Source organism: Pygocentrus nattereri, chromosome 25, assembly GCF_015220715.1.
Source record: "Pygocentrus nattereri isolate fPygNat1 chromosome 25, fPygNat1.pri, whole genome shotgun sequence".
NCBI lineage: Eukaryota > Metazoa > Chordata > Actinopteri > Characiformes > Serrasalmidae > Pygocentrus > Pygocentrus nattereri.
In genome coordinates this window covers 6186167-6201748 of record NC_051235.1, presented here as the reverse complement: position 1 = coordinate 6201748, position 15582 = coordinate 6186167, and the positions used below count along the sequence as shown (strand labels likewise).

Here is a 15582-nt window from a genome sequence, read left to right as displayed (position 1 = left end):
CGCACATCGAAAAAGGCTTTAAAATAACGTAGTAATGGCGAAATGCTGTGCTGAGGAACTGAACAATGCTCAGAGTCACGGAGAGTTTTTGGTGTGAACCTCCATTAAAAACAATGGTTTCCAATTTTTGGATTTTTTGGAGCAGATAAATCAGCCTAAAGAGCCACATTTTTGTCTGGCCTTGAATTACTCTGATAAGAAGTTGGTGCGGCGGGTAATGAGGTGAAAGGAAGAGCTGCAACTCACTTAACACTAAAACAGAACCGTGGGACCATGGGAGCAGACGTTGGACACCACTGGAGCAGACAGACACACACATCCTCACATAATAATAATAATCGCCCAAAACCAGCAGCAATTCTTCTCAAAACTGTTTATTGACATATCTGCGTCAGAACATGCCACAACAGTATTTAAAGAAAGATCAGTAACGTCTCACGACTGGGACACAAATATCAGTAATATACAAAAAAAAAAGAAACTCGCTAAAATCTACCATAACATCACACACATCACTTTCCTTTTTACACGAATTCTCCTTAAGCAGGATAAATAACACACATGGTCCAGTTCAAGTATTGCTACTTCTTGAGCTTTATGTATTATATTTAATACACCGTTTGATCTGCTTCCAACCTGATATACAATCATGAAACGAATTCAAGACCCAGAGATACATCAGTGAATCCCAACACCTGCACAGTGCTTGATTCTCGCTTCTTTACAAAATATTATGTGTAGCGTGGCATTAATGAGCAACTTCTCACTAACCTGAGCCCGAGTTTTACCTCCTGACTGTAGGAAGGCCCTTAAAGTCAGATAAGATTGTCTTCGTCCAGTTTCAAGGACGTCCAGTGTATTACGATCCTATAAAGAGCTTCACATTGTTTCAAATCCAAGAGACCTTAAGGCCTGAAACGTACTTCAAGAAAGGACGTGAACGCAGACACTTCGAGACGGGGTTTCACAGCGACAGCCGAGCCTGGCCAAGCCGTCTTCCACCGCCAACGTGCTTCTCAACCGCCACGGTGGATGAGCAGCTGAGTCTCACGCAAAGACGGCATGAATATATGATTCATCATTGCATTTCCAATCCAACAGAAGAGGTCAAGCAGCTCGCTCTCCTCTACTGCCCACGTTTAACGGCTGAGGCTGTTGGAACAGCAGTAGATCCCTCTCTGCTCTGTCCTCTATCGCCCCCTTCAGTACTGAGTGTTTTAACCTCTGCAGCAACGTAAGAACGCGCGGCGAGTTTGTACAGAAGGACTGAGCGTTTGCAGCGCTCCGGCCGAGCGCTCCGGCCGAGCGCTGTCCTCACATGAAGTATGTTGCAGGCCAAATGAACATCATGAGAATTACATCCTGCTAATTTGTGCCGTTTAGGCCACTTCAGCTTTCATCACGTCCTTTAAACGGCCGGAATCTGTGACAGCATCACATCCATCAGAACATTCTCTGCTAAACTGTACATTCAGACTTTCTTCAGTTCACAGTTTGACGGTGCTGGGCTTGAGAATAAATGAGATATAGACAGCGGAGACGGAGCAACGGCACTTTTCCTCCTCGACTTCCGATGCTTCTCCGTTTTGGATTTCTGTGGCCTACATCGTGATCTTATTTAGACCAGGATGCAGGCCTACGCATGAGCTTTTAACATGAACTGACTTACATCTTTTAATGTCAATCACAGAATAAATAACACAACACTTGAACACTGTTTCACCTCTTGTGGCTGTTTTTGGCTTTAACTGATTAAAAGCCGTGACTTGTGTGCTAAGAGCGCTCCCTGCTGAAGAAACTTCAGGCTGTAGTGTGATTTTGTAAACGAGTGGTGTCCTGTCCTTTACCTACAAAAACAAAAGGTGTTCTCCGTCATTATAAAGGAGGTGTGTTGGAATTCAGCTGGAGATATTTGGGAATTCTGCACTCATCTGACCGGTTGGGACAGTGAAACGGAGTAGAAAAGGCTGAGAGTTTCACTCAGATGGTCAGTCACACGCACCTTTTACTTCGTATACTGCAGCTTTTATAGTTAATCCTTCTTAAAGTCTAACTCTGAATATTACTGGAGGAGCCTGTAAGCTGGTTAGCATCTCCTGCGTTGGTTATTAAGTGGAACCGTGTTCAAGTTGGACAGGTTCACAATGTTTCCAGGTCTTTGAGTTCACTTCCACGGAATCGGTGACTAATTTGTAAATGCAAATACACGTGAATTAATGAGATGCTGCCTCCTTTTCCTCCTACAGGCCGAGCTGCGCCAAAGTATGCTACTTTATAATACTTCTGGGTGCGAGTCGGCTTACTTTACAGAAGAAAATCTGAGCCTATATAAAAACCTCATCTTTAGACTGACGGGTTACAGGACTGGATTTTCCCTCCAACACCTGATCCAGTATTTCAGTATTTTCTGCTTGACCTGATATGACAATATATTGCACGTCTCTAATAGAACGAGACCGTTTTAACAGTAGACCTGCACAGATTCACAGTTGGGTGACTGAACGACTTGACAGACTTCCTTTTTTGAAAGTTTTCTTCGAGGCAGGAGTTCTGTGCTGCTATTGAAATCTATTCTATCCATCTTTGGGTTGCGCTTCAGAACAGACAGGGCCTTAAAAAAGACCAGCTTCACATCAGTTTAACCTACTTTGGCTAAGTCGCTGAATGAGTTGATTGTTTTAAGGCAGGATTTGTTTACAAAAACAGATTTTACACCTTTGGGTTGAGCCCCACCTGGTGACCTTCACTTTCCCCTGTTCAGTCCAGTCTTGCTGTGCTCAGCGTGCACACAGCACAAAAACCACAGTAAACACGCTGTCCTGCGTCCTTCCCTCGGTCACACTTCCTCGCTCTCTCACGTTCTCTCTTTTTCTCTCTGCTGTCACTAATCGTCCTCTCCGCTTGGCACTCCTGGGCTACGAGCGGAGCTCAGCGCTGCTCGACTCCCCCTGGTGGTGGTGACGTCTCAGGCTTGTCTGGGTTCACTCTGTGCTGGCCGGGTCGGCATGGAAGTGCAGCAGACTCTCCTCTGCCAGCTGAGACAGATATTTCTGCAGAGACACAGCAAGCATAACTCGCATTACAGAAATGGAACACAACATGCACGGGACCCAACAGCTCGCCTATTACATTGCAGCAGGACGTCCAAAACCAATCCTGGCCGGTCACATCACTGCCGAGTTTAGTGCTTTAATGCTCTAACACACCCGTTCCTTCCATCAGACAGTTATCAAGTACTTCAGTTGAAGCGTCAGATGTATTAGTGTAGGGCTGCCCAACGTTTTGTCTTGTGTGTTTATGGCAGGCTGAGGACCAATAAGACAAAAAAGGCCAAAAAAAAGTTCAACATTACACTGTATTATCGTTTACTGTATTAGAGTAATGTAACATTACTGTATTACTGTGACTAAAATACATGAATACAACTTAAAGAAAACAAGACTTTAATAACGTATATATAGTATAAAAATGGGTTCTTCTCTCATCAGGTGTAAAGATGGGCTTATGATTTGACCAGCTCTGTATTTGAGTAAGCGACACGAAAACCTGAACAGTGGAACATTTCAGGAGTGTTTCTTGCTATAAGCAACATAAGCAGTTATTTAGGGCCCTGAGCCACCATAGGGTGTGTGACGAAGCAGACTCAGAAACTTGAGAAGGATCCACGCACAGATTTACTGACAGGGCAGTCCAAAACGTGAAGTCAAATGGCACAGCGAAAAAGTAGAAACGTAGAAATCAGTTCAAAACAGCCAGGCAGGCGGAGCAAAAGCAGTTTCCAATAAATCAGGCAGAGGTTCAAAAAAACACCAGCAAGCCAGACAAAACTAACACTCAGCAGTCAGACACTGAGGAACTGGCGATACTTGGCACTGAATGGCTGAAGAGGAGGAGTATTTAAGGTGTGAGGATACAGGTGGTCTAATTTTGGGAGCAGGGCTAGTAATCGGGAGAGTGAGGCCTCTGGTGGCCAGACAGTGAATTGCGGACAGGGTGATATAATTTGATAAAATCTCTCGAATTTGTGCTCTCAGATAGTCTTTATCCTCTAAACGTTTCATTGGTTCGCTAGAACCGAGCCTGTACTGCAGCGGGAGGCACCGTGCACTCCCATCAGCTTAGCCTAGCAGGCTACAGCTTAAAGCTCTACAGAGGCGTCCAATTTTAGCTTTCTGTCACCACGACACTGATTAATCATCTCAATATATGTTTTCTATCATCTATACTTGTGACAGCAGGGCAGTCAGTTGAATCGAACCTGAACTGTGGTGTTTGGATCTCTTTAGCTGAGCTAAGTTAGCTAGGAGAGAGGAACCGGCTGCCATTAGCTTAGTTGGAGGCTTCAGCTTCAGACACCAGATAAGAGTTTAATTTCGGCTTTCTGTTCCTTTAATCAGCCGCTCAACTTCGCTTTCTCAGATATGAGTCACTATCAGCTAAATTTGTGTCAGTAAAGCTTTTAGACAGAGTCGCCGTTTAACTGCTAGAAATCGGTCTTAGATTAGAGCTTTGAGGTTTTTTCAATGGTGCTTTTAAAACTGTGCACTGCTCTCATTTATTTGAGCAAACTGAACTCATTTGATCGATTTGGGGTTTGAAGTAAAGCAGCAAGATGCTGTGGCACAATACCGATATAAACATAGAACCAATCAGCGAATAGCCACGTCATTACATCGTCCGACTCGACGGTTCTGCGGCCCTGAGTGTGGTCAGCTAACCTGAAAAAAAAACAAGCAGACCCCGTTTTTTAAGCGCTTCGTGTCAAACCGTGTCCGTGTGGGAACGCCACTGGGACGGTTACCCTTCAGAACTGTTCAGCCCTGCAGCGGAAAAATGGCCACGGACACTCGGCTGACCTGCCTTGTACTGCTAGCTAGCCACGTTTACACCTATCTAAGAAAACAACAGCCTCAATCATGTCTTCTGCTCCTTGGTTGTTTCTGCATGTTACTGTCTTTACCGTAGCATTTATTTTACTTAGTCTTTCTGTCCTAGTACAGAAAATCTGATTGGGTTAAAGGCGAGGAGGGTCAGAACGTGGGAGAAGCAGGTGTTTCCTGCCCATCATGCACGAAGTCAAGCTTGCAATCAGTTGTCATATTAAGACTTTTTGTTATATTATACAGAAAAATACTTATTAGGTCTGGAATTAATGATCAATTTATCATAAAAGGAAAATATAAGCTTGGCAATGATTAACACTAAATGTTTAACACCATATGCAATGTTTTATGTGCACCATCCCCTAAACAGCGCTCTATCCCCTAAATCTGCGTCAACACATTAGCACCAGTTCTCAGAGTCGGACCTAAACTCTAATGAATGCCGCTGTTTAGGACAGTAGCTGCTTGCTAAGCTAGGTTAAGGTGGCATATCAGGCTACAGGCATAAACATCACCGATCAGCCTGTCGCTCGACTTCACTCCGTCAGATTTTAGCCACTCATTTTAATCACGTAAACTTGTGTCACTGACTTAGTTTGCCAGAACCGAATATGTTCTGTGGTGGGCAGCATCGGTATCATGCTGGCAAAGCTAATGCTAACCAGCTCTCCTAATAAGCAGCATTAGTTTAACACTGATGAACTTGTCAACGGGGTGGGACCCTCAAGGGTACATCTCAGTACCTTCAGCCAGGGAACATAACTACCATAATCCACTGAAATGATCTGTTCTAAGCTGCACTGACTCCACACACCCCGCCTCGCCTCACCTCCAGGCTTTTATTCTGCTGTTCTGTTTTAAAACATTCAGTTATGAAAAGGAACAAATACCAACTTTTCACCTGGAGGAACTGATTTAAGCTCCACAATTAGACCTTAAAACCACTGTAGAAGCTTTGAGGGAACATCTACACTGTTTGTACCTTGATGAACGAAAAACGTACCTGAACAGAACCTTCACTTCTAACAGTGTACAGGTTTGGCATTTATTGAATAATGGCTTAAAAATCGAGCACTGTGTCCACTTATTTGGTGACCATGTAAAGCGAACTACTTTTTTTTCGTCTACTGCTGTAATTTTTAAAGACAGTCTGAAGGTATTTTAAAAGAGGACGTCAACTGAGATGATCCACTCTGAACTTTTAGATGGGTTGTGCATCGCCCTCATTCAGTTCCTTCAGCCTCTGAACTTAGACTATCAAGGTATGAAAAAACTGAAATCTGCTCTCTGTGAATCTGCTGCTCCTCTCCGATTCCGTTTGTTTCTCCCTCCACTGTAGCCGGAAAGCAGCTGGAGTTCTCCTCCCCTGAATGACTGCAGTTGTGAGATACAACGGTTTCTGGTGGCAGGAGCGAAGTAATCTAACCCTTCCGTCTCTCGGTTTCTCTGTAGCCTTGTTAAAGGGCCGTGTTGTGTGTGGGCTGCGAGCCCTACGGGTTCCTCTGCTCTTCTCAAACTTTTCTCTGACGGACAGAACAGCTGCTGGTCTTCAGAGCTCTAATCCCAGCAGATGCTGGAGCAATCTCCACTTCCTTCCTGACCTCAGCTGGAGCGCGGGCAATGTGTGTGGGCATGTGAACAAACCAATCCCTGCTCAGAGACCAGCCTGAGCAAGGGGCTGTTACAAAGACGGGTGATTTTCATGTTCTAGAGCAGGGGTGTCCAACTCAACCACTAAAAGGGCCATTCTGCCATGACCCCAACTGGCCACATGATCACAATATGCCAAAATTATAAGCAGTTCTACCCAATCATGACACTCACCTGTTTCCAATTAACCTGTTCACCTGTGTTTTTTGACCATTCCTCAACTTTCCCAGTCTTTTGTTGCCAACTTTTTGGAACGTGTTGCAGGCATCAAATTCAAAATGAGTGAATATTTGCAAAAAACAATAAAATGTATCCATTTGAACATTAAATATCTCGTCTTTGTAGTGTATTCAATTGAATGTAGGTTGAAAATTATTTGCAAATCATCGTTTTCTGATTTTATTTGTTTTACACAACATCCCAACTTCATTGGAATTGGGGTTGTACAAAAGCAAAAATCAGGCACTGAATACTTGGTTAAAAATCTATCATTTCAAATATAAACAAATTCTTTCATATAAAATAATAGACCACATTAGTTGCATTAGTTTGAATGTCCCCAGTGTGAAGTAGTTTTTTAAACTGCCCAATTGCCTGAACTGGACACCTGGCATCTTTTGCTTTTGTGGTGCTGTCCCAAACATTTTTGTTGGGTTGGGGCGGGAGCACACGTTACATTGCAGTGCATGCTGGGAGCTGTAGTGCAGTTCAAGATAAAATGGGCTACTATTAATAGAAAATTAAGAATATTTTGCAGGCCGAACAGGACTGTGCCACGGGCCTGACTTGGCCCACGGGTCTCTACTGGCCAGAGAGGGTCTCACACCCACTACAAGACTGTACAACTATTTATTTATTTTCACTGTTTATTTTTTACATTAGAAGTATTGTTAAAAGTTTAGGTTTGAATGTTGATAGAGAACAGAGTAAGTTCTTCAAAATGACAAGCTACACATTCTGCTTTTTAAATGTCCAACCTAAATATTTACTTTAGTCTGAATTGTTAGATGTGAAAATAAATATTATTATTAAAGTGAAAAAGTAAAATGAAAAATAAACCTGGTTTAATATAAAATTGTGCAGTAAAAAAATGAAAAACTATTTTGTTGTATAGTGTTTAATGCAGAAGTATGTCAACTTGATGCAACGTCTCTCAATTGTGATATTATGCTCAAAGCTACACCATGTAATATTTGGGAATTTGGAGACCTCTTTGGTGTAAATGTGCAACTGCAGGCAATGTATGGAAGAACGTTCCGTAACATGAGTTGTGCTTTGGAAGCCCACTCCGAGCGGATGAATCTGATGACTGCAAATGTGATGAGAGTATTCAAAGAGAACTCGGTCAAAAGTTGGTGAACAACAATTTCCAAGGATGTGAGCGAATGGTCAACTATGCGCAAGTGAACTGTCATCATATCTTCCACAGTATAACACTGATTTTACACAAATATTGAGCTGGATCTCCTTTTTGAGCCTGTGCTTGTGATGTTAATATGTAAAGATGTACACGACAGGGTGACTTGCAGTAGCAGTGCTATTTCTTTCGAGTTCTTTTGTTCTAAGGTCATTCCGAGTGTCGACAGCACTTGGAGTTTATCGTTTTTCATAGCCTGTTTCGCTGGTGGTTTTGTAGGTTTCACCTGGTTCTCAAACCTCAGAAAACCTACCAAGTTTATGGCATTTGGCAGACGCTGTTATCCAGAGCGACTTACAGTTTTGATCATTTTACACAGGGAGGCGAAGGCGGTGTTAGGAGTCTTGCCCAAGGACTCTTATTGATGTAGTGTAGGGTGTTTACCCAGGTGGGGATTGAACCCCAGTCTACAGCGTAGAAGGCAGAGGTGTTACCCACCTCACTAACCAACCACACCACCAAGTGTTCTGACACATGTTGAAATTTTGTGGTTTATAGTAAATGTTGAAATATTTGATTACTGAAATTAGCTATTGCCCCTGACTAGTCGACAGCTGCCCACAGCACTCACAGGTGGATATATTACTTGATTAGCTGCCTATTCTATGCAATTCCTAATACACATAAACACACACACCTCTACAGTACAAACACAGATGCCGGTTCAGACTGTACAAATGTGTGTGCAGTTCCTGCATCTGTGTGGCAAAACCAGATCATAACCAGTAAAGCAAGGATTCACACTAATCCTGTAGCCCACACTGAACACAGTGATCTCCAACCCTGTCACAACAGCAGAGAATTCACAGCTCCTGGTCTGAGATGTTCACTGGGAGATTGGAAAGCCATTAGATCACTGACGGCTGAACAGACAGCTATGGTGACCAAGTCATGAGGTACCAATGTTGACTTACTTGCTCTACTGTAGTCTCTGGTGTTTAATACAAGCAGATTTTTAAAATATATATATATATATATATAAACCGAAGATTTGGTAGAATTTGTGTTTTTGAAAAAAATTGCTCTGTAATCACTGGAGAAATAACAGTAACGTCGTTATCAAGTTTAGTGTGGTGGTTAACACCTTTGCCTTCTAAGCTGTAGACTGGGGTTCAATCCCCACCTGGGCAGCACTTTACACTATACCAATAAGAGTCCTTGGGCAAGACTCCTAACACTACCCTCACCTACCTGTGTAAAAATGATCAAACTGTAAGCCGCTCTGGATAAGCGTGCCTGTCAAATGCCATAAATGTAAATGAAATAGTAATTGAACAAAAAAAAAAAAAACACGCAAAATTAACTTCATAGTTTAGAGATTAAGTCAAAGTTTTGCACTACAATAGAGCCAAAGGCTACAACAGTGGTGCACATGTGAAAAGCAGCTTTTGCTAAACATTAATGGGACTTTTGTTGCTTAAACGGGAAACGTAAAAAGGATTTTCTCCATAATTACATTATAATGATGTAAGCAAGGTCATTCAGAGTAGTTCAATGTAGAACGTGACGCTCTAGACAACTTTACAGAGTCAGAGTTGTTCACAGTGGTGGTGATAGGAACCAGACGTCTGAAGAGTGTGAAGCCTCTAAAACCTCCCTCACAGAAAGCTATTTAATATATGCTGATTAACGCCTGAGACATGGTATTAAGCTCAATTTTAGAACGTTCTGGCTTAAAATGTACTTTTAAAAATACATCAATGTCATTTATGAAGTAATGAGACAAAATAGTCCCCACACAAAAAAAAGTACATCACTATTTTACCATCAACATTACACATAAAAACTCAAAAGCCACACGTAGGTTCCCTGGTTGTGTTGTATAGTAAGCAAACCGGCTATATTTCTGTCACAGACATTGCTTTCCTACTGTCACCGAAATCTGAGTCCGCATTTCCCTGCAATTAAACATTTCACATCAAACCACTCTGAATCACCTTATTTACATCTCACTGACTGAATCATAAGGAAATGTAAAAAATATGTGAGGCTCCTTTTTAAAGTCCCTCCTAAGTGCTTTCTACTTTTACTCTGCCTCCCAGTCCAGCAGGGGGAGACCTCTCCCATTCCCCTCTCCCTTGTCCCAAGGGCAGAGGACCACGTGCTGTCATAAGTCATACCTTTCCCTCTTCTTTTGGCAGAAGGGCTCTTGACGAGCCATGCTTGTCATAACTAATAACAGCAGCATGTGGCGGTAATGCGGCCTGTGTGATGAAGTTGGGGGAGGTGGGGGGTGGGGGGGCGTAATGAAATCTCTCTCCAAAAGCCAGCCACGTCTCAGTATCACCGCATGCCATTACAGTTCTTTATCAGTCTACTTATCTTACACTGCTGACACAAAGTCACATGGACCCGCACAGCGAGTGTCTGCTGCAGATGTTTATTATTAATCAACCGCTTTCTTTCCACTAGGCAGGCAAAAAGTTCTGTATTAGTTCTCGTCATGCATCTTAGTCCATAGGGATCCTTCAAAAACCACGAGCCACAGCACATGGAGATAAGAGGAGAACAAAACAGGAGCACAGTCTCAACAAATGCAACAAATTTAAGCGACCTTGGGTTTGACGGTATATAAATGAAACTTATTATTATTATAAATGACCAACACAGACAGCTCTATATTCCAGTATATAACAGTCAATGTTTTCAAAGATATTAAGAAATGTACAAACCTAATAATTAATTATGGTTTGATTTTGATGATTTACTTATCTGACAACTCAATTAACTAAATATTTATTAGCTACTTTGTGATGCATAAACTTTTTCTTACGCTTAATCACTTTTAAGCAGTCAATTAATATATCCTATTTAAAACATTAAAACCATTAACACTCCATAAATGGTTAGTAATCCAAATGGTGGCCCAAGTAACTACGACATCTTACTTCTGAGGACAGTAAGTGAAATCTTAGTGCTGTCTTGTGGGCCTGTTATGTCTATAAGGCCCTCATGATGTGATCATTTTTAACACATTTTCCTTGTTTGACCCTTAAAACCACCTCTAACTCCAGCCCAGAAGTGTGTGCCCTCTTGGTAAAACGAGCCATCATGTTCAAACGCAGCCTCTCAACAGCAAGAACTTTCACTGATGCCATGCCATGACTTTAGCACTAAGTCTGAGGTATCATTTATAAAGTGCTATACTACAGTGGACAGCAAATGCAGGAGAACAGGGGATAAACTATCAAGGAGCAAACCAACAAAAGCACTGGCACGGCCTAAAGGCACAGTTCCCTTTAAAACAAGACGTAACAGTGCTATGAGAGTGAGAGGTCTATAATCACCGAGGAGTTGGAATAGGCTACTGTTACTCTCGCTCGACATCAGTGATGAAAACTGAAACTGTGTTCAGCTTATTTTCATGTCTGCCCTGCGTTCACAGGTGTTTATGTGCAGTAGTAAACACGTTCTGAAGAAGCTTAGAAGAAGAAGAGAGAAGTCCTCTCATGTAACTTATAATAATAATAATAATAATTTTTATTTATCTAGTACTTTTCATGCCGGTGGCAGCTCAAAGTGCTTGACAGACAGGTGATAAAACAGTTATACAAGAAATCATTAGTATTTATTTAGAATAAGAAGAAAACAAAAAAAGATCAAATTAGAAGATAAGCACCACAAGACGTAGAGTTTCGATTAAAAGCTCGACTGTCTAAAAAGGGGAATTGAGTTCCACAGTTTAGAAGCAGAATAACTGGAAGAGTCTCCGTGTTTTCTGTATTTCACAGAGGCCATTTGTAGACAGTCAGTATTTGCAGATCTAAGACTCTAAACAGACAGACACTCTGCCATGTAAGCGGTGCTTTAAAGTCATTTTGAGCCTTAAAAACTAGTAGCAGAACTTTAAAATCTATCCTGAACGATACCGGCAGTTAGTGCAGTTCTTTGAAAGCAGGACTGATCTGATCTCTGTAGTTTTTGTTAGGATGCTGCTGCGTTTTGTACGAGTTGTAAGGGTTGTACTGTGTCTGTACGAAGGAAAGTAAGAAGACCATTACAGTGATCAACTCTGCTGTAACAAACATGTGAACAAGTTTCTCTGCATCGCTCCGAGATAGAAAAGGCTGAACTTTAGTGATATTATAAAATGAAGTGTGAAGTGATAAAAAGCTACTTTAGTGACTCTGTTTACATAAAACAGAGCTCAGAGTCTAAGATCACACCCAGGCTTCCTACTTCAGGTTTGGTGTAAAAAGAGCCAAATTAAAGACCACAAAGGGGATTCATTCTGATTCAATACACAAACCTTTGCAATTCATTTCCGATCCATATCATTTGACAACCCTGATGATTAGTAACTCTGCATACCCAGAGCTGCCACGGTCATGAACGTTTAGCTGAATTGATGTTGTATAAATAACTGCATTTACCAATGAAACTGTCATTTTTTGTTCACTGTATGCATCTATTATAGTGGCATCTATTTTTTCTGAACTGAAAATACATGTAAAAACCTCAATCTACTAGCACACATGCTTAAAAACATTAATACTGCCAACATGGCTAACAAATAAAAACATAGCGCTGTCTGACAATCTGCTTCAATAATTGTAATCATCTCAAAAAACAGTGATGAGGAAATAACTTTGACAGGCCTATGCATACCTGTAGATTCCTGTAGTGAACGGTGCTCCGGCAATGCGTAGTTTTGGCCGTCTCCTCGCTGGTGTAGAAAAGGCCGCAGAGTTTACAGTAGAAGCCCGTCCTGGGAACGATGAACTCCACACCTGAGACAACACATAGCCACAGATAACTTACAAGTCAGACACCAGGGTGATGTGCTGACAGTGCTGAGGATCACAAGCAAAATCGCAGTTCCAGTCCTGGGCGGCCACACGTCAGTCTTTGTCCATACAGATGCTCAGTTCCTGAGCTGCATTCGAAGCTGTTAAAATCCATAACATACGCACAAATATGACCGCCTCAGAAAAACTGCACCACGGCATGGAAACCCTTCTGCTGTTAACAGATTCATCTTTGACTCTAACGCTGATCGCACGGAGCAGCAGTAAGAACACGGAGATGAAGTAAGAACCCGGTTCTGTTTAAACTGAGAGGCTGACAACTTATTTTCTTAACTAGGCTGGTCAGCTAGCTTACAGACTAAAAGACAGTAAACATGCTAAACAACTCCATCATTAATATCACAGGCTTGAATTAAAGCACTCGCAATATGATTCACTGAAAAAATGCTGCATGAAAGTCTAAAGAATGTCACCTGAATGTCTTACAGGCTTCAAACGTCTCGTCTGTGTTTCAGTCAGACGCCGTGTCAAACACAGGCTGTTCCATACGGCTCCGTACTCCCTAGATAAACAGTGCACTGTGTAACATTAAGCTTTGAAATGCTGGCTTCTGCTATCAAACGGTCACTGCCTGTCGTCTGCTTGAACAGGGATCAACCCCAAAGGACCGTGTTTGTGATATTTTACAGTGTCGGGCTGCAGGAGTCAGTATTTAAATTCCTATGTAGTGCACTATGTAGGGAGCTGCTTGTCATTCAGCCCCAGTGTGAGAAAAGTGGCGTGAATTGGTGACCAAAAAGTGCTTATAAACTGAAAGGATTTGCATTAAGCAGTGCTGTGTTATCATGTTCACTGTAACATGACAAAAAGTTTTTAAAAAGTCGAGAAACGTCTGCAGTTTACAGTGATGGGCGACCAAACATTCTTCTCATCACTTAGCAGTCAGTGCTTGCTTGGCAACGATACCGTCCTCCAAATGAACTACATTTCTTGGCGCAATACCTGTTTCTCAGTCTATTATTATTAATAATCATTTAAATAATTATCTACAACATTGTGCATTTCAATATATTTTATGTTGGCCGCTGTTTTATAAAAGCAATAAGCCACTGGAGGCAGTGAGTTACTTCCCTGTGATAAAATCGCAGTGACCCTCAGCCTCTCATGGCTTACAGCTTTATTATTACACTAAATCTTCGGACTTGGATCTGAGCAACAGGGTCAGCAAACAGGTCACGCTTAGCTCTGGTGGTATTGTAAGGCTTAGAGAAACCAGTTCTTAAGAAGTGCTCTGTAGTCGGTCAGAGTTAAAACTGTCCACGCTGGACACATCACACTCTTGCCTGTGTCTCGAGTGTTAATGTGTATACGTGAGTGCGCATGTATGCCTGTGTCGTTCATGGGTGTGCATGTGTCTGTGATACAAGAGCGTCAGCTGTCTGAGCACTGCTTAATGAGAGGACAGGCTCCTGCCTCATGGGGGCCATTCACACCTTTCAGTTTGAGACCGCACAGCATGTGCTGCAGTGACGTCCGAGCTCCATTTACTCACCCGCCACGCTGCTCCAGCTCACCCGACGGCGGCTGTCCGAACAGCTCTCAGAGGAGCCGCACTGTTCCACGTTGTAAAACATATGGCTTCTGTCGAATTTTCTGTTTAATATGTTTTCTGCTTTTTTCCTGATGTCGTAAAATGAACAGCTTGCCTCGTTTGCACAGTACGGTACATCAGCTCTTGAGAGCTGGAGTGTTTTTCGGATACATAGATTTTTTCAGTGCGTCTTCTTAGCTGCTGTGTCTGCTGCTACTGTTAAAGGAAGCCTCTCAACAGCACACCTTTGTGACGCTAACCTGGCTTTAGAACTGAGAACTGAATTATAGCACTGAATTATAAGCTGCACTTATATTTAATTGTTTTGCACGGTGTATTGTAGTTTATTGCAGTTTATTGCATTGCATTTTATTGTAATTGTATTGCATTGAATGGCACAGAGTTCTGTGCTCAACTCAGGACCGTCTTTTTCTCTAAGCTATTGGTAACCAGCAGAGAGACTTTCTCTAGATAGACAAAGCACTTCTTGTAAGTCGCTCTGGATAAGAGCGTCTGCTAAATGCTGTAAATGTAAATGTAAATGCAGAGAAAAATGCACATAAAACTACTCCTTGCAGAGGCTCAAACTTTGTTAATTGAGCATATTGTAATTAGAGCTGGGTGATATGGTCAAAAATGTTACCACGATAAACAAAATTCATATGGTTCGATATCGATACATTATCACGATGAATGTCAAATCATTATTTCTTTCCAGTTTGAAGGCTGAGAACTTCACAAACGCTCAGAAAACAGCGGCACATTTCACAAATCTGTGATGGGACAGTAGGAGAAAGTGTCCGGTGAGCTGTTTTTACCAGCTGGAAAAGCACGGCCGCAATTTTCCTAAGAGTCATAGTTTAAGAAGGAAAACGTTATTTTTAGCCGCCTGGTGATGAGCGCTCGGCTGTCCCGTCACAAAGGCTAAACAAGTGGCCAAAAACAAGTTTAAACTGAACTGTTTAATTTCTCAACAACTTCAACTTAGTACGAACAGCAAACATCAGCTGGTTTGGTACATCAGGGTTGGATCAGACCGTCTTGCTGCCGTCACTCCTACCACATCCATGTCAGAGCATTCGCAGTACTCAAACACCAGCGAGCAGACGACCGGATTCCTCTATTCTATCGTAGAAGGTTGAGAGGTGAACTGCAGTATATCTGACGTTCGCTGGGTAAAAGCATTAACTGCAGTGTGAACCTCTCACACCAGACAAACAATCCTCCTTTTAGGTACATTTAAACTGAAAGCAGTGCTTCTGGGTCTTGTGTGGGTCTACAATATCATTAACT

General features: G+C 42.2%; 1 protein-coding gene across 2 annotated transcripts in view; it reads right to left on the bottom strand.

Moving 5' to 3' along the window:
* Positions 1-358: 358 nt before the first annotated feature.
* Positions 359-15582, bottom strand: part of rbm20 (RNA binding motif protein 20) — a 127492-nt gene continuing 112268 nt past the window's right edge. For both annotated transcript variants that reach the window (XM_037534279.1, XM_037534280.1), the window contains 2 exons: positions 12559-12680; positions 359-3050 (listed from right to left, as the gene is read on the bottom strand). In XM_037534279.1, the coding sequence (XP_037390176.1) occupies positions 2982-3050; positions 12559-12680 (191 nt within the window). In that variant the 3' untranslated portion in view covers positions 359-2981. The remainder of the gene's footprint in view (positions 3051-12558; positions 12681-15582) is intronic.